At 44.8% G+C, this 26,752-nt stretch overlaps 1 protein-coding gene and 1 long non-coding RNA gene across 4 annotated transcripts; one reads left to right on the top strand and one right to left on the bottom strand.

Annotated features, from left to right (window-relative positions):
• Positions 1-1,630: 1,630 nt before the first annotated feature.
• Positions 1,631-16,811, bottom strand: VLDLR (very low density lipoprotein receptor). Of its 2 annotated transcripts, XM_068927355.1 has the most exons (19): positions 16,541-16,811; positions 12,185-12,304; positions 11,059-11,181; positions 10,014-10,136; positions 8,291-8,662; positions 8,066-8,188; positions 7,862-7,984; positions 7,272-7,391; positions 7,069-7,194; positions 6,555-6,726; positions 5,972-6,196; positions 5,683-5,801; positions 5,155-5,294; positions 4,886-5,027; positions 4,399-4,545; positions 3,384-3,473; positions 2,905-2,982; positions 2,626-2,795; positions 1,631-2,277 (listed from the first exon to the last, which is right to left on the bottom strand). In XM_068927355.1, exons 1-19 carry the CDS (start codon positions 16,683-16,685, stop codon positions 2,242-2,244), a joined length of 2,694 nt encoding a protein of 897 aa, XP_068783456.1. In that variant the 5' UTR covers positions 16,686-16,811; the 3' UTR covers positions 1,631-2,241. The 2 variants fall into 2 exon arrangements, with proteins under 2 accessions (XP_068783456.1, XP_068783457.1); XM_068927356.1 differs by lacking the exon at positions 3,384-3,473 and having other exon boundaries at positions 16,541-16,810.
• An 86-nt stretch (positions 16,812-16,897) lies between these two features.
• On the top strand, positions 16,898-20,452 carry LOC104149842 (uncharacterized). 2 transcript variants are annotated; one of them, XR_011137757.1, is made up of 4 exons: positions 16,898-17,037; positions 17,710-17,786; positions 17,950-18,276; positions 18,671-20,419. It is a non-coding gene; the product is annotated as an uncharacterized lncRNA (long non-coding RNA). The 2 variants fall into 2 exon arrangements; XR_011137756.1 differs by lacking the exon at positions 17,710-17,786 and having other exon boundaries at positions 16,920-17,037; positions 18,671-20,452.
• The last annotated feature ends 6,300 nt before the right edge of the window (positions 20,453-26,752 follow it).

Consider the following 26,752-nt stretch of genomic DNA (forward strand, 5'->3'; position numbering starts at 1 on the left):
GCTTAAAGATTAGAGAGGCAAAGAGCGTATTTATAGTTGCCATGGAACTTCATAACCAACAAGCTGGCCAAAAAAAACCCATGCACTATTCTAGGGTCTGTAACATTTCCATAAAAATATGTTGTAATATCTAGAGCTAGAAATCTAATTGAAAAAGTTGAATTCTGTCCAAAAATTAGTAGTCCTTACAAGACTAGGCTACTAAAAAGCACAACAAAAAAAAAATCAAAATCACCTCTCCTCCCACCTTATCACAGAAGCTATTCAGTAAAATAGATACAATATTCTTGGCCAGAAACTTTAGAGGTTTCCTTACTCCCTGATCTTTGCTAAGTAATTTTAGTCCACATGCATTCCATTTACTGAAAACGTCTGGAGTTAGACAAGAGCTGCCAGGCATAGCTGGCTAAAGCCCCAACTCCCAGAACAGAAGTAACTTGCTAGAAACAACTCATTTTTAATCCGCAGAAGTTGGCGGCTATCCTCATCTGTGAGGAAAGGAGCCCACAATACACAAAAGAACAGTTGCAATGAGAATGGGCATTAGAACTAAGTCCAGGAACTGATTCAAGTTCCATTGTGATTTTTTTTATTGTTACTATTTTAGAAATGTTGTTGATCGAGAATGATTTAACAAGTCATCACCAAAGCATGGCTGGGAAACTTCAGCTTCTCCCAAGCCATGTCTTCTACTGGTAGCCTTGAACCTGCATCCAATCAAAAAAACAAACAAAAAAATGTTCACCTTGAGGGAGAAGTTATTCTTTGTATTTTACCTGCTGTAGGATGAGCAATAAAGCAGCACTTCCTGCCATTTTTCACGAGGGTGGCAATTCAAGGCCAAGATCTTGTAGCATCAGAGGAGGGAAGAAGGACTTTACACAGGACAAGAATTCGTCATTAATAAGCTACTGCTGGCTAGGAAAGCCAGCTTTTGCTCAGCTGGAGACTTCCAAGCAGTTAGGCTAAAAAGCGCAAAAATTTCCCATTTCCTGGCTTCAGACTTGATCACGAAGCCAAGTGTCTGAAGGCCACAGAACCTGCAAGTTAACACAGCCTTGATCCTTCTCTACTGCCTCAATGAACTAGGCTCATACAGTCAGTGAGGAAGAAACAGACTTCACGCTGCTAACACCAGAATGAGCAGCATGGTACTAGACAGTCACCAGCAGCGAGACAAATCCCACCTTCCTAGAGCCACAACAGTGGACCATTTATTCTTCAGTCATCCAAGAGGAAGGCTCCAGTACTTCAAATGGTCTTAGAGCCGCTGTGGTTAACCAGCGGTCTAAAATAACAGGTCTAACAGGTCTTTCGGCTGAGGAAACAGCTCCCAAGGTACAACCCAGAGCGCTAGAGGAGCTTGGCAGATCCACGCACTCCATCTGCTGAAGGCAAAGCACCAAGGACTGCAAGGCACACAGGCCAGCCTTGTTCACGCGTTTGACCGTCATCACAGGCAGCTTCACCCCACTCAGAACAAGAGATTGCCTCTGCTCCCACAGCCAAGGGGACACCAGCTTACTTGTGCATGCACTCTTGACTTCTGCCATTACACATGTAACAAGAGGGGCTACTTAAGACATTTACTATTCTACTTCAGTAGTATCGTAATAAGGGAGACCAATTTAACTGCTTATCTTTATTTTCCCTCCTCTGCATTTAAAATTTACAGTGGGTTTCTCAAAGAGCATTCATACCTGTATACCTCTAAGAGATAACAGACAAGATTGTTTCACTCATACATACAAAATTACTGACGTTTACAAATTTTTGGCAATCACAGTAACCCGTTTTTTCCTATTGCCATTGCCCCAACCATTGAAAAAACACAGTGTACAATAATTTACATTTGAAGTATTTCAAAGTGCTTAATAGTGGTTCTTCAGGAATATTTACAAGTGGCCTATACACATATGTACAGGTGTTACACTATAGCACAAGCTGTGGCTGGAATATGGCTTTCTATGGAAAGTGCTTTATATTTGGCCAGTGGTGTTACTGACCGACCAATTCAAGGGTTACTGATAAAACGGTAACCACTAAAAGCTGAATTGTTGTGGACAGATATTTACAAGGTTTGCTGTTAAGCTGTATAAAATAGGTATTTACATAAGTGTCCATACATACAGAAAGTATCTTCATTCTTCCAAGAATGGAGGAAGTCTCAGCCACAAGCCTGGTTATTATCCCCAAAAGTGTAAAATACAAGTAAACTCAAAGTGATGGCTGATCCAACGCTCACGCCATATCATCATCTGTGCTCACGACGGATATCTGCACAAAATAAGCATTAGTTAGCCATGCTTGGACTAGTGAGGAATATCACACAACACATAGCTTCACTACAGGACACTAAAATAGGAGCTAGTTCTGCAAGGCAACAACCAATTCAGTTTTGGATTACTCCATGCCAGGCATAGGAGAGCAGACACCTGCCACCACTTTAGCCTTGAACAAAAGGACAAGTTTGCTCAGCCCAGTACTTTGGCTGCAGCTAGTAGGTCTCTGCTCTTGAAAGCAGACACTTCTCCCAAACTCAAGTTAAAGATTGTTTGTCGGTCTTTGCTGTGCCTACTCCGAGGATTAACCAAGGTCTTCAGACAAGTCAATAAGTTTACTTACTGCAGGATAGGTATGTCCTACTGAACTACTGTGTCTTCCAATATCAATTGTGAGGTCCTCTTCTGTTGTTTTCAGGTAGACAGGATTATCAAAATTCATGCTTTTCATGTTTTTGTGTTGCCAGTTACGCCACATGAAGTAGCCAGCCACTGCAGCCATCACCAGCAATACTTCAGGGAGAGAAAAGGATAGTAAGTATTGAACAGGTCAAACTCTTGACTAAGAGGAGGCTTATCCCACAACAGGGGGCACCCAAATGCCACTGAACCCTGTACTCACAGACAGGAAGAACAGCCCAAGCAGCCGATGTCCCTCTGGCAGCAGTTACTTCAGACACTGTTCCACTGATGTTGAATCCTGCATGAGAATTTAACCAAACAGTGAGGTTGCTTACCGAAAGCCTGGCAGACTTAGTTAGATGCAGACACCCGACTAAGTCCAGAAGCTGCTGTCTTAACAACCCGTCTCAGTAAAGCATCACAAGAACAGCCCAACAGGCTTCATCTTATCTTAGGAGAAAGCGTTTTTTGCTCGTCTTCTGAGCGCTCCTGGGACATAAGACACTATGGGTTCCATACTGTCATAAAGTGAACCAGTTCTTTCTATCACAGCAGGCTCTGGCTGTTGTATTTGGACTACATACATGACCTGTATTCTCTCTTTGCATGCAGAGGAGGAAAAACTTCAAGTAGGCTAGCAGGTCAGTTTGCATTTTGCTTCTGTAATGTTTAACAGTTTTGAGTTATTGGGACCAGTACCTCCAGGAACTAGTCCAACAGTTGGAGATTTTTCTGTTGTGCTGGTATCTTTAGCCTCAGTGTAAGCCACAGTTGTTCCAGTACCTGAAACTAATTATAGATCAAGAACCCAGTTAATCCTGAAGTTCTGAAATGGCTTAGCCATGACATCCATGGTGGCAAATGTTTAGCAGATGGTAGAATGATCATGCAGCTTGTTAGCTTTATTGGAAATGCTGACATTAGTTATTTTACTATAAGTTATTTTTGTGATCACAAAACTCTAAGAACCAGGTTAGACAGTTAATCGGGCATAACCTACAGGTATTTAGAGAGGGAATTAAAACCGTTAGCCACCCCATCCTTCACACTTCAGTTTCCCCGAAAGAGATTTTGTTCAGTGTTTGCTGTTCAAGCATGGCCTTTGAGACACATACGTCTACGTATCAATCCTTTAGAGCGCCCATTATCCTTCACCCAACAGAAGACAAATGGTCCTCACATTGAGTAGTTTGGCTGTAGCAGTCAGAATCACTGTGGCATAGCAAGTGGTACCTTGCAGCGTCTAGTTGCACTAGACTGCACAGGCAAGCCTGCCATACAGTCAGTGCTCAGGATAGCAGCAGCCTGTTTGGACCTGGAAAGCACCGTCTTGGTCAGCCTGCCAGTTTTCAGCATAGTGTGTTTATATGCTGGAGAGCCATGTTAGCTTACACTTAGCTCATATATCTCCCATGTTATGAGACGGGGGGCTAGGTATGTTTATGCATGTGCTTGCTGTCTGTAGACAGCCACAGAACTGCGAAGTCTTATTGCAAATGATAACGATGAAACCAAGCAGACTTTGAACAGCACTGCAGACTGAGTGCTTGCTTAATGCATGCTAGAGGATCACCCCCTCCAAGATGAATTACATCAGACTAACCCATGCAACACATATATACTGCCTATACTGCCATGCTGGCCTCTTACAGGTTCAGTACTCTCACTCCTTTCCTTGTCCAGCCTGGAAAGGATTTCAGTTGTATTACCATACCTGCGCATCTCAGACCATCCTCCTGCAAGAAGTATCCAGCAGGACACGCACACGTATACTTTGGAGAGTGTTCATTTATCTGAGGAGCAGGCAGGCACAGATAGCTACAGCCTCCGTTTGCCATGTTCTCTTCACACCAGTTCTTGCCTGTTGGTATAAGTTAGTTTTAAACAATTGGCAGGAGCGAGCCTTCATGCTTAGAAGCGTAGCACAGCCTTTTGTTCAGTAATTGCTCGACTAAAGTGTATCTGCAGGTTATAGGCCTGTATGTACTCTATCTGAAGCAAGAGGCGTTGCGGCTACCCCTTCGCTCAATTTTTGAGATGACATTATGCTAGCAGCTCCATGCACAGCAGGGAAGTAGAAAGCTATACAGGTGAAGGAGATCATTTCCTATGCTTCTCTAGCAGCTGGATTACCACTGCCCAAATAGGGCAGGCTTCCTTTAAGTACACACTGACATAGCTATAAGCCATATGGGAGTTACCTGAAGGCTGAACAAGCTCATGATACACAATAATGTCCTGGGCATCATTGAGGTTGTTTACTAGGGTAACCAATTCAGATCCAGTAAACTTGTTGGCACCATAAACTGCCTCATTCTCCCCGTCAATCCAGTACACGCGGTCCTAGAAGACAGTCATTGCATCCTATTACATTTGGATTACTTTCAGTCAGCTGTTGCAGCATAGCTCTTAGCCACACACCAGCAAGAACGTCAGCTCAGACACAAGGACTGCAGGAAGCTATTCTTACCTCAAATATTGTTACAGCAAGAGGATGAGGAAGGAACATATGAGACTTTAACACAAGTCTTCGGTCCTGGCCATTCAGGTCCACACTGGACAGCATATGTAGTTTAGAATCAAGCCAGTACAGACGGCTTTTTACAAGATCTAGAAGAAGTGGGGGGCAGGGGGAAAAGAGAAAAAACCCACATTCAGTATCTACATGGAGAAGACTCCAGAGTCTCCTGTAAAAACTGAAACACAAGTTCCAGAATTGTTGCAGTGTTACCCTAATCTCTTGTCATGTGGGAATGCAGAAGGCCTGCTGCAGCGCCGCCTAAGTGGCCTGTGCCTCAACTAGAATAGAGCAACGTAAGAAAGGCTACTATTTCAGTATCTGGGAAGTAGCTTTGCCTGTTGCAATGGCTCCAGGCATGCTAGAACTTACTATTCTCAGAAGCTGCAAACAGTTCTCTGAAGGATGACCTTAGCTTTTGCAGTGAGCACACAGATAAAGGTCCAGAATACCTCCAACACAGAAGCAAGTTCAACATACCTAGAGCAATTCCATTAGGCCATTGGATTTCTGTAGTCACAAGCTGCTGTCTGTCAAATCCATTCATTCCTGCTTTCTCAATTTTTGCTGGCTCACCCCAGTCTGACCAGTACATAAAGCTGTGAAGGAGAATTTACGTCATATGATGCACTAGAGTACTATGCAGCATTCAAAGCTTAATTATGATCATTTGCTAATGAGTACCTAGATAAAGGCTACCAAAGTCAGTTATCAGGACATATGGAGAAGCTTGCAGGTCTGATCTTGGAGAACCAGGACAGATACTTACCCAGAGAGAGGGTCTACAGCTATGGAAGCTGGCTCTCTCAGCTCAGAGAAAAACAGAGCCTTCCTTTTCGTGCCATCTAGGCTAGCCACCGAAATGGTCTTTGCAGCTGAGTCGGTCCAGTAGATGTTCTTGTAAATCCAGTCAACAGCAATTCCAGCCGGGCTGTGTATGTTGTCTAGGATTCTGATGTGCTTTCCAACTTTGTCACGGGTATCAATAGAGGCACTGGAAGACAAGAATTACTTGCTTTCACTGCTCCCTCCACAGACGCTACTGTTCAGTATGCCTCAGCAAATACAGCATATAGATCTTAGGCAGACAGTCTAGAAAATGCACTTGCAACTTTCCACAAGGTGCCTTCTCATTCAGTCTTAGCAACAGTTAATGGGAATTGCAACTAGCCTAAACATAGCTATTGACTGGAACCTGCACCTGCTGTACTTACTCTTTTAGTTTAGGACATCAGGAATCTAGTTCTCAGCACCAAAGTTTAGAGCAGGCTCTTAGGTAAGATGCTTAGGGCAAGATGCTTAGGGCAAGCACTCTAGGATTCAGAAACTAAGACTTCAGACAGTCTATTTACCTGAAGATTGCTTTTTGGCTGAAGTCAGCCCAATAGAGCTTTTGCTCAGCAATGTCAGCATCTAGAGCTATAGTGTTTCTTAGCTGCTCTACTAGCTGAATATATTCTTTCCTTTCAAGGCCGATCTTCCTGATATCCCGGCGGTTGGTGAAAATTAGACATGGCTCCTTCCCTGTGAAAAGAGTGCGCACAGGTTATTTGTAGTTCTAGATAAGCAGTCACATACTCTTTTTTTAAGACATGTTTAAGAGTTGCAGCATTTGCTGTTCCCCTAATGCTACTGGATGCTGACATGGGTCTTCACCATGCCTAACCTCATCTGTCTCTCCTTCCACAACTTGATTGGTGGTGGTGGGGATGTTAGGGTTATTCAGGTCTTTAAAGGTTACATGGAAAACAGCATGCTAACCAGTGTCATAACAGCTGCAATAGCATAGGTAGTACCTTATATGGTACCTCCTTTTAAAGTGGCTGTCACGCTTGAGGGGTTCAGAAATCTTATGCCAATGCTTACCTACTGCTTTGCACACTCCAGTAGCAAGATCCATCTGATAGCCACGACTACATTCACATTTGTAGCCACCTTTCAGGTTGATACAAATTTGACTACAGATACCTGGGTTTTGGCATTCATCAATATCTGCAAAAACAACATACTTTCATTTTTTCTCATTCCCAAAAATCAGTGAGGTCCAGATTAACATAGCTGATACTTGCCTCCACATGTTCTCCTGTCTACAAGTTCAAACCCAGCTGGGCAGTCACATTCATAGCCAATAACAAGGTCTCTGCAGATATGAGAGCATCCACCATTGTTCACCAGACATTCATTTATGTCTAGAAGAGAAGCATTGGCTTGTTCTTAGATGGTACATATATTTAGTCTTTAAAAGTCTTAGTCATGAGTGCTTTACCAGATACCCATACATCTTCTAAAGATACCTGCCACAGCTGCTAAATCCCATTGGCCCTTGAAGTCATGGGCAAGGGAGCATCCTCAAGATCCTTATTCGCTCAGCTATTAATGTTGCTTGTGTTACAAGTTGATAACAGTAGACCAAGATGAAGCTTCTGGAAGCTTCCGTAGAGCTCTTGTGCTTTCCAAGTGCCTTGTAGCCATGGCAAAGTCATCCCAATAGCCTGTTTGGCTAGGGTAAAGCTAGCCTATTGACTAGCTGATTGCTTTTGGCCGTTTTCTTGTCACTAAGACAATGTCGATAGACATGCCAGTCTGACATCCACCAGCTCAAAAGCAGGATCCAAGTCTGCCTAGTGGTCAACATCATGCAATGAATTTGTTCACTTACTACATTCCTTGAGGGGCTCATCACTCCAGTCCTTGCAGTCCCTCTGCTGGTTACACACTTTACTGATGTCTATACATTCTCCACTTCTGCACTTGAATTTGCCAGGTCCAGAGCACTGAATGACTGAGATGAAGATTGTGAGGGGACGACCAACTTCAAAAGAGATTCTGCAACATCTTTATCCTTGCTTACTTCCACACTTACCATTGTTGCAACTAGCTTCATCAGTGCCATCCAGACAGTCTCTCACACCATTGCATTGCCTACTCCCATGGATACAGTTCCCATCTTCACATCTGAACTGGTCTGGTCGGCAGGTTCGAGAAGCTAAGGACAGAGCCACCATAGCGTTAATTCCAATGGACTGATGAAGGACTAGATAGGTGCAAAAGCAGCACCTCCTTTAGAGGAAGGAGCAAGCTGACTTACGGCAGTTGATTTCATCACTTCCATCCTTGCAGTCAGGATCTCCATCACAGCGCCACTTCTTGTGGATGCATTCACCCGAGCTGCATTGCACCTCACTGGCAGAGCATTTCACAGGAGGGGCAGGCTGGCGGCCACACTGCTCTAGAGATTCATCTGACTGGTCAGAGCAGTCAGCGTCATCATCACACACCCAGCTGACAGGGATGCAAGTGGAGCTCTTGCACTGGAACTCATGAGCACCGCAGGTGGGGGGTGCACACTCCAGCTCATCACTGCCATCACTGCAGTCATCTTGGCCATTGCAGACAAAGCTCTTGGAAATACACTGCCCACTACTGCATGTGAACTCTGCTGGACTACAGGTCACATTGCCTGGAGTAACAGGAGTAAGAGATTAGCAGGTTATCACAATAAAGCAGATTTTGTAAAGAGTATTTCACTTTGCAGGTCCCTTGCTTCGTCAGCTGACAATAGGTCAGCATCCTGCGTAAGGCTCTGGGAGAGCCTAACTAGCCATGTGCAGGACACTTGAGCCCTGCAGAGACTGTCCTTATTTTCTTAGCTGTTCTAACGAGCAAGAGGCATCAGTTGTGCTACTGAGTGAAGAGAACTGCTTTCTGAAGCAGCTCGGCTGTTCTGCTTCAGAGCGCTAGCCTCTGGGAGAACAGGATCAGACTCTGTGAATCAGAGATAGAAGGTAAGAGAATTGCCAGCTCCGGAGTAGAGACTATGGTTTAGATAGCCAGATGGTCAGCATGCACTGTAGTTTGAAATTGAAGTGCTTTGTGCTGGTCCCCAGCAGGGCAGTGGACCATTTGCCTGGACTACTGGGGAAAACGGATCAAGATCTTGCACACTTGATCCTGTGGCAGTTAGCACATCCACACAACTTACGGCAGTACCAATTATGCTTGTTTTGTAGCAGTGTAGCTAGCAGCTCAGTATGCCTAGGCTGATAGTTTTATCCGCTCCATTAGAAACATTGCCTGTAGATTTACTTGTCAGATAAAGACATTTGCTTGCCAAGTATGGCAGCTACCCCATGGATGTAGAGCAGAAGTCTGGAGTTCAGTATATTGTTAGCCTATGAAGGTAAGGCAGTGCTGACAGAAGTCAGCCCTGTGGCTTTGCTCACAGCAAACTTGTCTGGGGACACCTCAGGCAGCTGCTGTGTTGGCAGCTCATCACAACAAGGCTGAGGCTGCACTGAGGCTGGCAGTGGCAGCTCTGCTCGAGTACTGCCCTGGAGCTGTCCCTTGCAACACCTGAAATCAGCTCCCTAATCTGTACTTTCAGGTAAACGTGAAAATACTCCAGCTAGCCACATTAAGCAAATCAGCTGCTTCCTACAGGCTGGTTTCAAATCACTACCACATTTTTAAGATACAAGATTGTTAATGTAATCAGCAACTAGAGTTATGTGCTGAGAAACTCTGCTGAGAGCAATTTGATGGTTTGCCTCACATGCAACTAAGCCTATGACTACTGTGACTTCTGGCTAGTTTTGACCGCAAGTGTTGAATAGCCTCTACTTCTGTACTGCTGAATGTAGCAGGACACAGGAGCGTTAGAATGAGTCTGCAATACAAACATGAACGTAGCGTTAAGGAGATATTGATACTATGAGAGACTTATCTTCCCAGGTATACTGCCCAGCTAGCTCCTTTCAGGTCAAGTCAATTTCAAATAGAGTTATGCAGCCACCATTCCTTTCTTCCCTTACCACAATTCTCTTCATCTTCTCCACTGTCACAGTCTTTTTCACCATCACATTTCCAGGACACTGGGATACACTGGGTTGACTGAGGACCACAGCTGATTTCATTTACCCGGCATGTTCTCATATCTATTGGAAAAAGTTTAAGTTCAATTTAAAAGTCCTGAAACTTAAGAACTACTGATCTTGGGTTTCAGCAGTCCTCCTGAAGTTGAGTCTGAAAGGCTCCACTCTGGACATAATTGCAGTTAGGTGTCAGCATCCATCTAAATCAATGGCTGCATCATGGAAGATGTTACTTTAGTCTGTACTACTCAGTAAAAAAAGCACTTCCAGTTCCTCATAGGTTAATTTTTAGTAAGAGTATCTTTGTGGTGGCAGTTTTGTTACTGCATACCAGTTATACTGCAGAAGGTTGTGCTGTAACAAGTAGTCACAGACAGCATGCAGCAGTAATGCCAATGTGCAGCAGGGCCTGGGGCTGAAGCCTAGGGTTTGCTCTTCAGTGCAGATCCTATCGATACAGATAAATGAAGCTTTATAGATCCCGTGGATCTAGATTTCTAGATTAGTTATAACACTTAAGATTAGGGTATATTCCAAGGGCTTCTAGTTAGGCCTTTGTACTTTTGCTTTCTTCTCCGCATGTATTCAGTCACTCAGTTCCTGCTCTAGGTCTGGTTATTTTGCAACTAGTTTTCTAAGAGGACTGATCACTCAGTGAACAGGCCACTGTAACACTCAAGGCTCCAGTGCTGTGCTTAGTGCTCCTTACTGTTAGGAAAACCTTGGTGAACCTTGCTATCAGCTATCAACCACAAGGGCAGATTCCCCACTCATTTCTGAACCCTTTTAGTAAGCAAAAAAAGTCTTGTCAAGTTGCTAATTTGGCCACAGCCAAGCTATCACTTACGCAGGCGCTCTCCAGAGCGAGCACTTCCTTCTTGTGGGAAGCGAGCCAGGCTGCAGGCAGGCATGAACTCGAAACGCTCCCCCTGCCACCACCCCGCAGATTTCCCCCCACCGGCGCTGACGGGCCAGGCTCACTTACGGCACAGCTCAGCACTCTCGTCGGATCCATCCTCGCAGTCCGGATCCCCATCACACTGCCACCTGTTAGGCACACACTGACCACTGTTGCACACAAAATCAGATTCAGCACATGTCTTCTTTACTGCAAGGGAGAAGGACAGCCACTTACCTCTGGTGTCTAAACCAGAGGTTAAGCTTGCTTGCTGCAGCAAGAGACACGCTCCGGTGCTCTAGCCAAGTAATGTAGCACCTATAGCTCTTGAATGCCTGATGTCTTCTTCCACCTGTCTAATGACAGTGTTGCATAACACTTCCTGGAGAGTTAAAACTGGTGCAGAGAGAAACATTTATCTTCCTGCAAGCACAGACTGAAGGAGTGCTGCTGTTAAGGGTAACTACGCTGCTAAAAGAGCTGCGACTTGGAACAAACCTGAGTTGCAGCAAGGATTAAGAATATTAATATTTGGATTTTAAACTTTAACAGTTTACTATCCAGGCATTTGATTTGCAGTGCCATTAGAGGTGCCGTGCTATATAGCCCTCAGATAGCTTTTTAGACTTGCTTGAGCAGACTGACAATTCAGCCACACCAGTGTTGGCAAGGGAGTCCATTTCACCTTGTTTAAGTACATCTAGTCACCTGCCCTGGTCTCCAGGTATTCTTAAAGCAAGAGCTGCCAGCCAGAAGTAGACTTAGTGTTTACAGGGGCTGAACAGAATTGCTTTCATGCAGGAAAGAGATATTTAGTAATGGATTACCAAGTATCTAAGTGCTAACAGCAACCAATTTCAACCACATCTTAAAGCAATAAGAGAAAAGCATTGCAGTCTATTCTTCACAATCACTGTCCCGGCAAATTAAGAGTTTTTGTCATGAGCTTTTGCCTCAGGTACCAATTCCAGCAGATGCAGTGTTCAGTGAAGTTTAACTGTATCAGAGGGATACAAGGCATCAAGATAGACCCCCCTGCAGCTCTAGGGAGTTTGTCCTCCACTCTGTAGTTCAACAGGCAATGGAGGTGCTAGAGAGAATAAGCATCTCTGTCCGTAGGACACCATCCAACCTGCTAATCCCCACCTCCTCCAACATGAAGGCTAACTAGCAAGTACTACTATCAAGATACTGCTTTTGCCCAAGTACTTACCACAAGCAGTCTCATCACTGCTATCTGAACAGTCTTCATCACCATCACATTTCCAGAGTAAAGGAATACAGCGTCCATTACTACACGGGAACTGGGATTCCTCACATTTTGCTCTTGCACCTTCAATGAGAAGATAAACTTGAGCCCTGATACCGTCTGGCAAAACTTCTTGGAATTAGCAGTGGGGGAAGGAAGATATCCAACTTAATAAACCAAATAACATCAGCATGAGACCAGATCTGAGCTCTGAGACTTTTGACTGTAGTCATTGTAATTATGACAGGAAAAGTTTTCATATAAGCACAATGTTTAAGCAACGTGACAGCATGCCTGCAGGACGGCAGTAAACCATCCTTAGTGTTCCCACTATTGAGCTTTCCAAATTTGCAAGTTGTAGTGGGATGCATGCATTTATTGATTTTTGCTCTCTGAAGCCTAGTATTGCACTCTTCAAGCTCTTCAGACTTGGAGCAAACTGGGTTCAACTGTGACTAACATCAAGTTGGATTAGCATTTCATTACTCTGCTGCTAATGCATTGTAACAGGAACCCGGAGATGTCTGTAGTGAGATAGTTTAGCAATCTGCCCTGTAGCTGAACAACAGTTTTTCTTGATACAAGTTACTCCAGCAGCAGTAGCCCTGCCCCCTGGAAAATAATCGGGGAGGACAGAGTTAGTTGCCACCATCTGGTTGTTAAAGTCCTCACAAACAAGGGCACCAAGACAAGTTCCTCAGTATACAGAAAAAAGGAAAAAAAAAAGGAAGTGTGATGACTTTTCCAGATCTTGCTTATTAAAGCTAGGTCAAACATGATGTTAGGAGAGCAAAAAAAATTTGCCACTACCTTGTGGAACCAATTCTGTTGTTCTCCCAACTGATAAGGATTCTCAGTCTGCTAGTACACTTGAGTCAGGCACTGTTATGCATGCAATGCTTAGTGTTCAGATACATTTTCCAGAGTATTTTAGTTCTGAAGCCATATGACCTCATCCCTCAGGGGAAGCTACCATGCCTTGAAGCTCTGTTATAACTGTCACTACAGCAGCAGCCTGTCTCTTCAGCAGCTAAGCCAAAGCTGCTCCATGAAACGCATGCAGGCAAGTGTACGAGCTCATGCATTAGTTTTGGCTGCACATGTCTGAGGCATGATGCAAGACTCCTGCTTCTCCCTGGTTTATTGCATCATTTATTGGAAGTGCTTTGTCTTGGCATTCCAAGGCCAGCAAAGGGCATCTAATTTTAGTTGACCGCTACGTGTTATCTTATGTCTTTTGTGTATGATATGCAAAATGCAAGACAGTTTCCAAGCAGACGGAAGGTATTCAGCCTCCTGAAACAGATACATTTCACATCATACTGGCTAGCAATCAGCCACTAAGTAATGGTAAGCCCTGGAAAGAACACAAGCGAGAAAAACAAGGGCAATTTTATCTGTTCTCTAGCATGAGAGGTAAAGGATTTGAAACAGCAGTTTATTAGGCTTTGCTTATATTTCAGCAGTCTTACTGGTTGTATCTGACACACAAGTTAAGTCTTCTAGTCAGTCAAGCCATTATATCTTGTACTGGCACTCTCTGAACACCATTATCATGAAACAATTGATTAACCCCTCACATGCTCTACATTGCCAACCCTCCATCCCTTTTCAGAGTGGGAGTTACACCAGTGTGAACCTTTTAATAGCATGACTTTGCAAAGCTACCACTGTTTTGTCAAGGGCTGTTGAGTTAGCACTAGCTCGTTGTGCTAGAAGGCTCATGCCAGGCAGCTTAGAAAGCCTGCAGGAACCATGGCTATCAACTTTCTCACATACTAAGATCACCTATGAGTTGTCCAGTTACCTCTAAGAGAGGTAGCCTGCTGCTTGCAAACCCTGGTCACACATTATTCCAGTTATTACTTATATATGAAATGACTGACTCCTGCTAATTTTCAGACATGCTCACTCAGGCTTTCAGAGTGAGAACAGTCAACCTTTCCCAAAATAGCCTACTAGAGATATTAGACTAGGCCTGCCACTCAGGAGATCCCAAAATAACTCCAGTCTTTAGTTATTCTATTTCAAACTAGAATAACTTAGAGATAAGGCTTGCTAAGATTACATAGCACATTGTGATTACAAATATAACATCACTTCAACCAAACAGAACAGTGAAGCTACACACAACAAAATGAAACAATAACCAAGCTTGGAGTACGACTTTAACTCTATAATTAAGACCATTGCAAGAAGCCATTCCAAGAAAATGTCATCTCTCCAGTCTATGCCAAACGAAATGTCAGAGTAACTACTCTTCTTAGCTCATGGACAAGCAGACAACTGAGAGCATCTAACACCCACACAGGTGCAGGAAGGTAGAGGTCATCATCTGTTGCTGCTCCTGGAGATGGCTGTTAAACTGTAGAGGCCACTTGAAGTAAGCTCCAGTTAAGATAGAGGTTACTTCCAGACACTAAGTATGGTCCCTTTTCTTACATGAAGCACAGTCCTGCAATACCAGGTAACCATTTAGTCCTGACACTGCAACAGTAGTCTAGTCTACTGCTGCTTGAAGCAACTTCTGTTGCAGCTCCAGGCATTAGACACTTAGTGATTTTAAGATCAGTACCAGCTAACCATGAATTCAAAGCTCCTGTTCATGTGTGAATTAAACACTATAAGCTCCCTCTCACACCTTTCCTCCTCTTTGAGGTAAGGCTTAGAGGAGAGAAGAAAAAGATGCAGAGAATCAGTAGCTACGTAGCCTGTGACTGCTAACGTTAATATTAGTGTTCCTCAGACGGATACTCACTAGAGGCTGGTTTATAAGCAGTAATATGTGCAGGGTGAAGGAGCAGAGCTACAACAGCTACCCAAGTTAAACTAAGAATTGCTTTCTCTAGTTACCCCTGCTCTGACCGTTTGTCTCAGCCCCTTGAGCAAGTTGTCAGATTACTTGTCTAGGCAGCCTCAAACATGTGACACTTGTGTGCCGTCATCTGACACCAAGTCCCAGAAAAGCTTGCAATAATGATTGGGAAACCCTGTGAGAGCTCAGACAGGAACTAGCTTCTATTGCCTGAAGACCCTGGCAACTACAAGTATTAGCAGGAGAAAGCTGCTGGGGCCACTATTTCAGATTGAGGGAAGAACCAGACTTCAGCTTCTGGTGGACTCCTGTCACCCTTCGTTTCATATCTCTCGTCAGGATTTTTGGCAACAGCGACTAGCTGTTTCAGTGCCAGCCAGTTCGGCCCTTCATGCTAGGGCTGTCTAGTCAAAAGGTCTCTGTCTGCTTAGACCGGACATGGGAGTAGTGTACAGAAACAGGTACTGACAGTTGACCAGACAGACACTTCCCTCTTCTTCCTCCACAGCTCCTTGTATGAGGACTGGATGCAACACGCCCCTAGCTGTGCTCCACCTGACAGATCAAAACTATTTCACGCTGTTAGGACTACAAGATCGAACCACCTGTAAGCACACTTTGCCAACACAACCAAGATCTGACACTTAAGCTACTGATCTTCCAGCTAGTCCCTAAACAGGCTCACTTAGCTCGCTCAGACCTCCATCTCAAATGCCATACAACGATACTGACATCAATGGCCTGCTTCCCACCTAGAAGAGGAGCTTGGACCTCAATCCCTTCAGGAAGGAAGGGGTCAGCCAACTGATTACTACCTCCAGTCAAGTGGAAAATATGTTTAATTGACTATCCAATTAGCTTAATGCATACATTCCAGTGCCATAGTGGTAATGGCTTCCATGTTAGGAGACAACCTTGGAGCAAGCAACACTCAGCACTACCAGCAAGAGCCACGCTTGCTAGACAGGATCCCGGGCTGGCAAGACTCAACCTTGCCACCAGGTGGAGATCCCTTATGGTGGTTGCAACCGGCCCTGAACTAGAGCCCTGCCAGCGCTGCTGGATGCCACAAAGCCAAAGTTGTGGAGTAGTTTGACAGCACCTCCATCGCTGCAAGCCTTCCAGGGGCTCCTGCTCCTCCCCGCAGTAGGAAACCCTCAAGCCTCCCAGTAAGGTCCGGGTACACAGACCCTCCCTGAGCAGCAGGCGTCGCAGGGGAAACGCAGCCGCCCCGCGGCACTCGCGGGGACCAAGGCCACCCCGAGGGCAAGCCAGAGGGGCTCCGGTCCGACCCATACTCCAGCTTGGGGCCCATCGGGGTGCGGAGCGGTGGGGTGAAGGGCTGGGGGGAAGCAGCCCCCGGCGGCTGCGTAATCCAGGCGCAAAGGAAAATAAAATAATAAAAAAGGAGATAAATAAATATATAAATAAATAAATAGTGGGGTGGGGAAGAAGGAAGAGAAAAGCAGCCCAGCTCCCCCCGCCCGGCCCCGGCCCGCACTCACCGTGGGCGGCGGCGCGCAGGCAGCCCAGGGCGAGCAGCAGGCAGAGCGCCCAGCGCGGAGCTGCCCGCCGCCCGCCGCCGCCGCCGCCACCGCCGCCGCCCGCCGCCGCGGCGCTCCCGTCTCCGCGCTGCCGGCCCGACCGCATCGCCGCGACGGGGAGGGAGGGAAGGAAGGAAGGAAAAAAAAAAAAGAGGAGAGGGAGGGAAGATGGGAGGGGGGGGGAAAAAGAGAGAGAGAGAGAGGAAAGAGAGAGGCGGCGCGGTCGGAGAGGCGAGGAGGAGAGGAGGGAGCCGGAGACATGCACGAGGGGGAGGGTGTCCCCGCGGCGCTCTTATACCAGCCGCCCGGCCGCCGTGCGCGGCCGCTGGTGACTCACGGCGCCGCGCCGGGCCCCGGTTGGCTCGCCAGCGCCGCCCGCCCCCGCTTCCTCGTCCGCGGCACCTGCGGCGCGGCCGCACACCGGCGCGGAGCGGTGCGGAGCGGCGCGGCGCGGTGCGGTGAGTGGTGGCGGCGGCGGCGGCGGGGCAGCCCCGCCGGGGGCTGGTTGCCCGCCGGGGAGGGTAGATGTATGTATGGGGTGGGGGAGCGGCTTTGTATTTCCTTCCCCCCACCCTAAAATGCCCCGTGCGCCGCGGTGGGGGGGGGGGGGGGAAGGCATCTGGGATCCGCGGAGTGCGCCGCAACCCGCCTTTCCCCGAAGGAGCCGTTTCTGAGCTTTATTTCCCCCTCCCTCCGCGCGCGCAGGCCTGCGTGTGTATGTGTGTGTTTGGGGTTTTTTTTTGCTTTTTTTCCCCCCCCCCCTTCTTTTTTCTCCTCCCCCCCGCTCCCGCCCCTCTATAGCAGAACGTGACTTAAAAGAAGCAGGCGCTGCTCTTGAGGAAAATCACCACTTCTGCATTCTCTGATCAGGGATTGTAGTTAATTAGTAATTACACAAAATGATATGCCAAAGTCCTATAATTACAAACTTAACCTTTTATTTAAGGAGGAGGATTGCTGGTTTTGTTCTTCGCTTGTACCCTTTCCAGCATGCAATTGGTGAAAGAATGGAAGAAAGAAAGAAAGAAAAGAAGGATCCTTAAAAGAAAATCTGGTTTTGTTCGTGGCACTTTTAGAATTTGTAACTGAGGTTTAGTGATTTGCTCTTTTTTATTCATTTGTTTTCATAGAGCTGCTGTTTTATGTTACCATTCTGTTTCGGTGGAGCCATAAACCTCAGCGAGCTACTTGGTCCAAACATGAAGAGGTGGTTGCTGTTTCATTCCTTGGAAATGAAATGTTTAATTAAGCTGGCATTAGCCTGATATTTTTAAGTCTCTTTGGAATGGGGATGATTCTTCCAATGAAACAAGCATCTCTGAGACTCCAGATTTCTTGGATGTTATAACATATTTCTTTATTATTTGCAGAGTGGGCCCTTTCTTGAATCACATCCAGTTGTGTCATGACTCCATTAAAGACAAGTCATACCACTGCATCAACGACTGCGGAGCGGATTATCTCTTGTGGCTGATGCAATGAATGGGTGTCCAAGTCCTCCAAATGGGCAAATAGTTGGTGTATCAGAGACTTGTTAAAAGAGGCACAATTTAATTTCAGGTCACTGAAATACATCTGGGAATGATTTTTCCGATATGTGTGTAAACGTGAAAAGAACAATTCCAGCCGTTTGCATCCCTCCAGCCCGGCTACCTCAGGGGCAGGGGGAGAAAGACTCTGCTTTCCCAGCCCGCCTGGTATGTAGCATTAACAGATACAACATCATCCTGACAAACATAAGCTGCTTCAAATAAGAAAAATATATTCTGTACAAGGGGGTTCAGTGGGGTCATCAGGAAGATTGCTTAGTATAAGGGATACAGTGAAAATGTGGTTGCTCCTTGCAGGTTTTCAGCATGACATATTGCCTTCAGTCAGGTGCTCACTGTTGCATGGTCGGCTGTACTTAGGACTGAACAGCATTCTCACAAATCTCTTGTTATCATTACAGCAATAATTCATAAGCCATACACTGAGTGCAGCAGCACACAGCAAGACTGCAGTCCTTTAGAAATGCAAGGTTGGACATAACTGAGTGTTTGCTAGTAGCCTCAGAGAAGTTAATGGTCTTTCTTCTGTGCCTGTGGGCAGGTATGAATTTACTGGAGCAGGGAAAGGTGATGATGTGTCCCCCCTGCATTTCCCTTGCACAGTGGCTGCTCCCAGCTGCCTGATGGGGAGCAACTTGTCTTCTTGGATGCGTCTGGTCCTGTGCTCGTCTGAGGCTTTGGGGTCCAAAGCAGAACTTTGGTTTAAAATACTCTTTGGCATTTCAACCGAATTAAAATACGGCTATGACTGCATGAGTCTGATCATCCTCAGGCTGTGGTGGAATCTCCAGAACAGGTTCTTGGGCAGAAAAGATCTTCTCCCTCCTCAGTGCCATCCTGACTGCAGTTTGTTTTTTGCAAGGAAAGGACAGGTAGCCTGTCCACCCTTACACAGAGATCTATGAGATCCATGGGAGCCTGGCGCCCTCGGCACTGAGGTTTTGTGCCTTTGCACCAGCCATAGTCTTGCGAAGGAAGTCTTATTTCATGTAGGAACAGGAAGGCGTCTGGGGGGATCCACAATGTGCGCTATGAATTACAGTGTCACTTTGTTCATACACCCAAGGATTCAAGCCAGAGAAGATCTGCACAGGGGAACTGGAATAAAACACTAGGTTTCTACTAGGAATATGCACACTCAGCAGAATGGCCGTCCTCCATATGAAAAAATATGCCAGCGACAGCGTAAAACCAAACCTCCCCATAGGATCTAAGGCTTCGGGAGGGTGCCTAAGTTTGTAGGGCCTTTCTAACTGTAAGTCCTTTCATCACCAGTCTGGGAAATGCTGTAACTTTTACTATGTTTCCATATGAGACGATAAGTCTCTTTTGGTTTTTGCAATGTCTCTTTGAGTTGGACTTTTCCTTTAGCTGTGAAGAAGTTAGGAAGCCATGAAAAAAAGTTGGGTGAGAAAGTGGCTGCCACATGGAGGACATAGACTAAGTGTGAAGGGAAAGCTGTCATTACGCACTCAGTTAAGCAAGTTCCTTTGGTCAAGAAGAATCTCAGAGTGTGCTCTCCTTCCTCTAAGAACTGATATACGTCGATCACCTGTTATCTGCCTTAATGTATATTTGTATTAACATTATTAACTAGGCACTATAAATATACCTAATATGCAGAGTGTGGGGCTAGTAGTTCCAAAAACATCTAAGAGGTTATTGTGGGCTACTTTCTATGATCAGACTAGCTGAGGGACCTCAGAGAAAACTATTCCTGAACAATGTTTTTAACAGGGGCTTTTTCTATTATCCTGAGCAGGTACTCAGCTTCAGCGGAGTTTCACCGTATATGAGGTTTGATCTCAGATTTCTCTTTGGTAATGATGAAACTTGCCATCTGTATGGCAATATTCCTAAGAGTACTCTGTTTATGTGTGCAGGGAACTGTAAAAGGTCAAGCAGTATAAGGTATTAAATATTGTGAATAATACTTTTATTTACGTACTGCTAATTGGTTTTAAAGAAATCCCCAAGTCTCCATCTTGTTTTAAGCCCATAACTGATGAGTATTTTTGAACATTTAGTGATGTTCCCTTTAAAAAGCTGGAGAAGATTGCCAAGAAGCTAGTTCAACCAGTCAAACCCTGCCTTTGCCTTGAAAAGTAACAAGAAATGGTGCCATATTACCTTTTCTTTTGGGAATTATGGTAGATATTGGGCTTTAGAAATTTTCCAACATCAATTTACCTGAGAATGCATTTGGACTTTTAATAGGGTTGGATCCTTTGGGACAATTTACCTATTCGGTTAAAGATTGTAAAGTCGAGTTACAGTGGAAATAAAGAGCAAAAGAATGAAAAGGACCTTCTGGAGTACAAGCAATAAACATGAATGCCCCATGTTTGGTTTTTATTTCTCCTTTTGCACTAAAGACCCTGTAGCCTCCTTTTCGAAATGAGTTCCTGAAGCGCTAGGATTACTGATTGACTCCCATGTCTTGGATCAATGAGACTTTTGCCTCCAGCTCCTTTGGTGAGAATATGAAGTGAGGCTATGTCTACAGTGTGCAACTTTAATAAAGGAAAGAAGAGCCTCATGGGTAAAAAAGACAACAACTGAACATTATGAGATAGCATATTTTTTCTCCAATGTGGGCTGCTGTGACTAATATTAACTATTGATAAGATCATTGCGTATCTGAACTGAGAGTGGGTAAAGGAGGTGTACTCACAGCTGTATTTTGGAGGTGCAGGGCCAGGCTCTGCGCTATTGACTTCAGTGGAGCTGTACAGAGCATGCGAGAGACAATATATCCTGTGGGAATAATTTAAAATAGGTATGTGCACATCTGCCTCTTGGTATCTGTGGGATTGCACAGCTGTTTGAGGGACAAACTGGCCTTTTCTTTGTGAGGCTCCTCCTCAAACTGTTTGAAGGCTTTTCACTGTTGTGACAAGGGCTGCCCAGGTCAACACTCAGTGTTTTCTACACAGTTTTACAGTATAATAATAATTAATATTATTTTGCACTCATGAAGTCTCTTGCTTGTGGTGTTCTCAGCGTACCTTAGAAACTGTAAATTAAGACTTACAAAAAAGCCCTCCTACCCTCTCCCGTACTCACCTGATTGTAGAGAAGAGGCAGAGAGGACTATTGATTTTAATACAACTTTTTAATGATATTCTGTTGTGATTAGTGGTATAAGAAAAATGGATAGTTCCTCTCTGAAGAATCTTGGAAAATACTTGTGTTTTCTTAAATGTGCTTTTGATAATAGAAACACACTGTATGCAATTCTTGCCCTTCTGAAATCAATTGGAATTTGCACTGATTTCTGTGAGGACAAAATTTCCTCGCCTGTGCTACAGATTAGTCACTTTTCTTTGATTAGTCACTTATTAACCAATTTCCCCTGTTTGTGAGGCTCTAGCATACGTGATTATGAGCAAGGATACATTTTATTTAATATTGAAGTATTGGAAGACATCGCAATAGTTAAAGGGATGTTAGGATCAGAACCTGAAAGTGGTTGAATTTATTTTCTAAAACCAAATCCATGTTCTGTTTGTTGAACTGAGCATATATTTAACAAGCTCACAAATGAGATTGTTGTAGAGTAAATCATGTGTTGGAATCGTGGCACCATGCTTTTACCTACTCCTACTGAAAAAGTTGCTTCAATTTTTTTCCAGAGGGATAAATGACAAGAATGTTTATTAAAAAGTTTTGTTTTGTTTTGTTTTGTTTTTAAACTAATGCAAGGTAACACTTTAGTTGTAGAGGAAGAAGAACTTCTATTTCTGTGTCAGATGTGGGACAAAATGTGGCTTCAAAATATAGCCCAGCAGTTTTGCAGCTGTGTGGGCACTTCCACTTTTTTATTTTTATGTTTGGAAATGGGATACCCTTTAGAAGCAGTATACTGTCTTGTGACACTTGACATAAATCCTTTATGCTCATTGATAAACCACATATAGATTGATCTTGCTGGTAGCTCAAGATTTATTTTCAGTGTACTTAGACTGGAGTAGTTTCTGGGGAGTTTTTCTCATGAAAACTGCATCTGCTAAGACAAAGTGATACAATTCCTCCGAAAGTATATGTTTATAAAGTTTTCCAGTGGGAAAAAAGAGGAATTTGAAGATTTTTTTCGTGTACACTCATGACTAACTGCGTATGTTGGCCTTTGCAGAAGTACACATGCATATTGGGAAATGTGACACTTGCGTTCCCAAAACTGTTTATACTTCATGGAGGAGTGTATTAATATTTGTATTCCTCCTTGCAAAAGATGAAAATTGGCTTTACATGTTAAAAATAAGGGATAGGATTAATTAAATGGTTTAAACTATCGTGTGTTGCTGTGGCTGCAGAGCGTGGGAAATAGGCTGGGGAGCGAAAGAGATGTTGCTAAAAGTTTGGAGTGAGCCATAATGTTCTTGCACATTAGCACGGAGGTTTTTAGTTTGATTGAAATGACCAGGGCATCGCTGCTGATTCATGTGAAGAGAAAGATTGCTTGCACTTAACATGAGCGGCTGAGCAGATGATTTGTAATGTTTAGGGTTTGTTCAGGTCTGGAGGATAACATGGAAACAGAGGAGATTATATGAACCTGAATGTGGAGGGGCTGAGAGAGATTAAGAGCCTGTTCTGAATGGGCTCTTGACCTCCAAGAGGTAACAAAACGCAGCAGAAAACAGTACTTCTGTAGGAGGTCAAGCAGCAGGGAGCTACACTGAGGGCACTCTATGCCTTTCTCTAGGGCACAGGGGTTGTGGTGCTTGATGATGGAAGGAGAATAAATGAGGACAAGGCCAGTGAGCTATGCTGGGCTGGTCAATTACGTGCAATAACATCGGACTGTGTTTTCCCTGTCCCTTACTTGCTGCAAAAGTGATCTGTTGTCACACGCTCTATTGCATGATCACATGTTAAATACGGTTTTCATTTCTCATCCCTAATGATATCATAAACTTGCCCTTTCCATTAGCTAGCCCTTCCTCATTCCCATATGTTTGAGCTTGACACTGGTCTTGTTTGTTTGTTTTGTTTTGTTTTGTTTTGTTTTTTTGGTATCACCATCTGCAAGGCGGTGGTGGAGCTTTTGACACTGGTCAAGGTCTTCTCTGACACATGTAGTGTTTTGCAAGAAGTGGCAGACAGATTTGCAAACTGAGGAAATGCAGTTTAACAGCTTCCTTCAAATTTTAATTACAATAAAATTGATCAATTCTGATGTCTTTAAATTTATATGGGAGCTAATATTGTTCTGCATGCTGAAGTATTGTTACATTTTGCTTACAAGGCAATTGCTTCTGTGGAATGAAATGACACTAGGAAATGCAGTTTGTGTATCTGTTTTAAGTATATAATATAAATGAGTCTGTTTATAGCAATGCATAGGTTCAAATTTTCATTAGGCTGATCAAAAATCAGCTTTATTAGGCCAGGGCTATTTTAAGATATGCTTGGATAGGGTAGATAAGGATATGTCTTACTCTTGTACTGTCGTAATTTTTTCCTTGTGACAAGTGTTTTCACAAAGAGAAGTGTCTTTTTGTAATAAAAAACAAAGACATAAAGGGGAAGGTCGTTAAGTCTAGTCTAGTCTTATTCTGTGCAAAGCTAGACCATAAATGTTCTTTTATAAATTGATCACGCTTTGTGTTGCAACTTTTTTTTTGAATATTTTTTTTTCTTTTCTTTTCTTTCCCCAGTGCTTTCTACTGGAATGCTTGTCCAGAACACCTTGTTTTCTTGTTCTTAGGCTGACTAGAAATCTTCTAATTTCCAGTCAGAATTTATTTCTGGTCATTTTATTTCTATTTCTTCTGGTATTGCGCTTTACTTCCAAAAGTGCTTTTCTTACTGACGTTCTTCCCTATCCTTTCTCAACCTTCTTTTTTCTAAGCTAAACCAGCCAAACACTTTTAGCCTCTTCGTTTGAGACAGACCTTCCCTGTAACCATTCTGTTTGGGGTCATCAAGCCCCCTTCCCAGTTAGAATCCACCATTCCCGATATTGGTTGAACAAAACGCCATGCTCCAGTGTTTAGAGAGCTCCAGAGAGGGTCTCACCCCTGCCTTGTACGCGGATATTAATACTTTGCTATGCTTGCTAGAAATACCCACTGTGCCCTTCCCCCAGTTGCAATAGATGGTGTCATGGTCCCTGCTGCAGGTATCCACCTACCCTGAGAATTTAACTTCAAGTGCAAGAGGCTGGAAGTTACCTGTTCAGGCTTTGATGGTACCCCTTTACAATCAAAACGAGGAGGTAGGCTCTTCCCCACGGCCAAAGACATTTATGCGATTTCCATTACTCAGTCTTCTACCAAATGTGCTGCCCAACTTTGTGTTGTTAGTTTTCTTACCCCCTCCCTAATTTCTGTGGCTAGGTCACTGGTGATGATATTAAGGGAGAACGGTCCCATGACTGATCACAGATGAACTCTCTTAGTAAGCTCTTTAAGCTTAACATTTCCTTTTCCAAGTTACTCCTCGTGTGTTCGTGATTGGAGATATTTTGTCCAAACTTGACATCCATAAATCCATGGGCCCCGATGGGATGCACCCACGAGTGCTGAGGGAGCTGGCGGATGTTATCGCTAGGCCACTCGCCATCATCTTGGAAAGGTCCTGGAGATCAGGAGAGGTGCCTGAGGACTGGAAGAAAGCCAATGTCGCTCCAGTCTTCTGAAAGGCTGAGAAGGAGGAGCCAGGAAACTCCAGGCCTCTCAGGCTCACCTCCAGCCCGGGAAAGGGGATGGAACAGCTCCTCCTGGAGGTCCTCACTAAGCATGTGGAGGACAAGAAGGTGATCAGGAGTAGTCAGCCTGGATTCACCCAAGGGAAATCATGCTTGACCAATCTGATAGCCTTCTATGATGAAATGACTGGCTGGGTAGATGAGGGGACAGCAGTGGATGTTGTCTCCCTGGACTTCAGCAAGGCTTTTGACACTGTCTCCCATCACATCCTCCTAGGTAAGGTCAGGAAGTATGGGCTAGACAAGTGGCCAGTGAGGTGGATGGAGAACTGGCTGGATGGCCGAGCTCAGAGGGTTGTGGTGAATGGCACAGAGTCAAGTTGGAGGCCTGTGGCTAGTGGTGTCCCCCAGGGGTCAGTCCTGGCTCCAGTCTTGTTCTATGCATTCATCAATGACCTTGAGGAAGGGACAGAGTGCACCCTCAGCAAGTTTGCTGATGATACTAAACTGGGGGGAGTGGCTGACACACCAGAAGGCTGTGCTGCCATTGAGAGGGACCTGGACAGGCTGGAGAGGTGGCCGGAGAGGAACCTCCTGAAGTTCAACAAAGGCAAGTGCAAGGTCCTGCACCTAGGCAGGAATAATCCCATGCACCAGGACAGGCTGGGGGTTGACCTGTTGGAAAGTAGCTCTGCCGAGAAGGACCTGGGAGTGCTGGTGGACAACAAGTTAAACATGAGGCAGCAGTGTGCCCTTGTGGCCAAGAAGGCCCATGGTATGCTGGGGTGCATTAGGCAGAGTGTTGCCAGCAGGTGGAGGGAGGTGATCCTGCCCCTCTCCTCAGCCCTGCTGAGGCCTCACCTGGAGTACTGTGTCCAGTTGTGGGCTCCGCAGTACAAGAGAGACATGGCACGACTGCAGAGAGTCCAGCGGAGGGCTACCAAGATGATTAGAGGGCTGGAGCACCTCTCCTAGGAAGAAAGACTGCAAGAGCTGGGCCTGTTTAGCCTGGAGAAGAGAAGATTGAGAGGAGATCTCATAAATGTGTCCAAGTATCTGAAGGGGGAGTGTCAGGAGGATGAGGCCAGTCTCTTCTCCGTGGTGCCCAGCAACAGGACAAGAGGCAATGGGCAGAAACTGAACCACAGGAAGTTCCATCTGAACATGAGAAAAATCTTCTTGACTGTGAGGGTGACAGAGCATTGGAACAGGCTGCCCAGAGAGGTTGTGGAGTCTCCTTCGCTAGAGATATTCAAAACCCGTCTGGATGTGATCCTGGGTAATGTGCTCTAGAGGACCCTGCTTGAGCAGGGGGGTTGGACTAGATGATCTCCAGAGGTCCCTTCCAACCTAAACGATTCTGTGATTCTGTGATTCTCTTCGTGGAGTCTCTTACCCTTCTGTCCACTCTTGTGCAAACTGCTGGCGCTTTCGGCTTAGCTAATAGTATCCCTTGCTGAACTCTGTCACGTGCTCTACTGAGACCCATATGGAGTAGATATAGATTTTTTTGTCTACAAAGTCAGGTGTCTTCAGGAAAGAAAGACTTAAGTTAGACAATCTAATTCTGGTAAATTCGTGTTACATTTTTCCCATTTTCCTTGCACATTCAATTTATGGCTCTTTCCTGTCCTATTTGTTTTAAAGCATCGTATGTTACTGAAGTCACTAGTTTGATGAACAGCTCTCCTTCCATAAATACAAAATAATGCTTCATCCATTCTCCTACAGCATGTGGCCTTGTCTTAGGATGGAGTCTGTCTACCCTGCTGCAACTGTTTCACCTCTATTTCATTTTGATAATTTCAATTCTCTATCCTCTTTCCCATTAGCCTTCCTACCTTGGCTACATAGTTATCACTTCTGTTGAAAGGTGAATCAAGTATTAATTTAGTTACAGAGTTATACTTAGAGGATCTTTAATCTTGATGTCATATGCAATACATAGAACCTTGCTTCTTTTTTCTT

The sequence above is a fragment of the Struthio camelus genome, chromosome Z, assembly GCF_040807025.1.
Source record: "Struthio camelus isolate bStrCam1 chromosome Z, bStrCam1.hap1, whole genome shotgun sequence".
Classification (NCBI taxonomy): Eukaryota; Metazoa; Chordata; class Aves; order Struthioniformes; family Struthionidae; genus Struthio; species Struthio camelus.

Excerpts from the sequence above, each read along its gene's own strand:
- VLDLR (XM_068927355.1), bottom strand. The coding sequence starts at position 16,685 with ATGCGGTCGGGCCGGCAGCGCGGAGACGGGAGCGCCGCGGCGGCGGGC. Across the intron at positions 5,295-5,682 it reads GCCTAATGGAATTGCTCTAG|ATCTTGTAAAAAGCCGTCTG; the intron begins GTATGTTGAACT and ends CACTTCTTCTAG. Across the intron at positions 2,983-3,383 it reads TGTTGGACTAGTTCCTGGAG|GATTCAACATCAGTGGAACA; the intron begins GTACTGGTCCCA and ends ATTCTCATGCAG.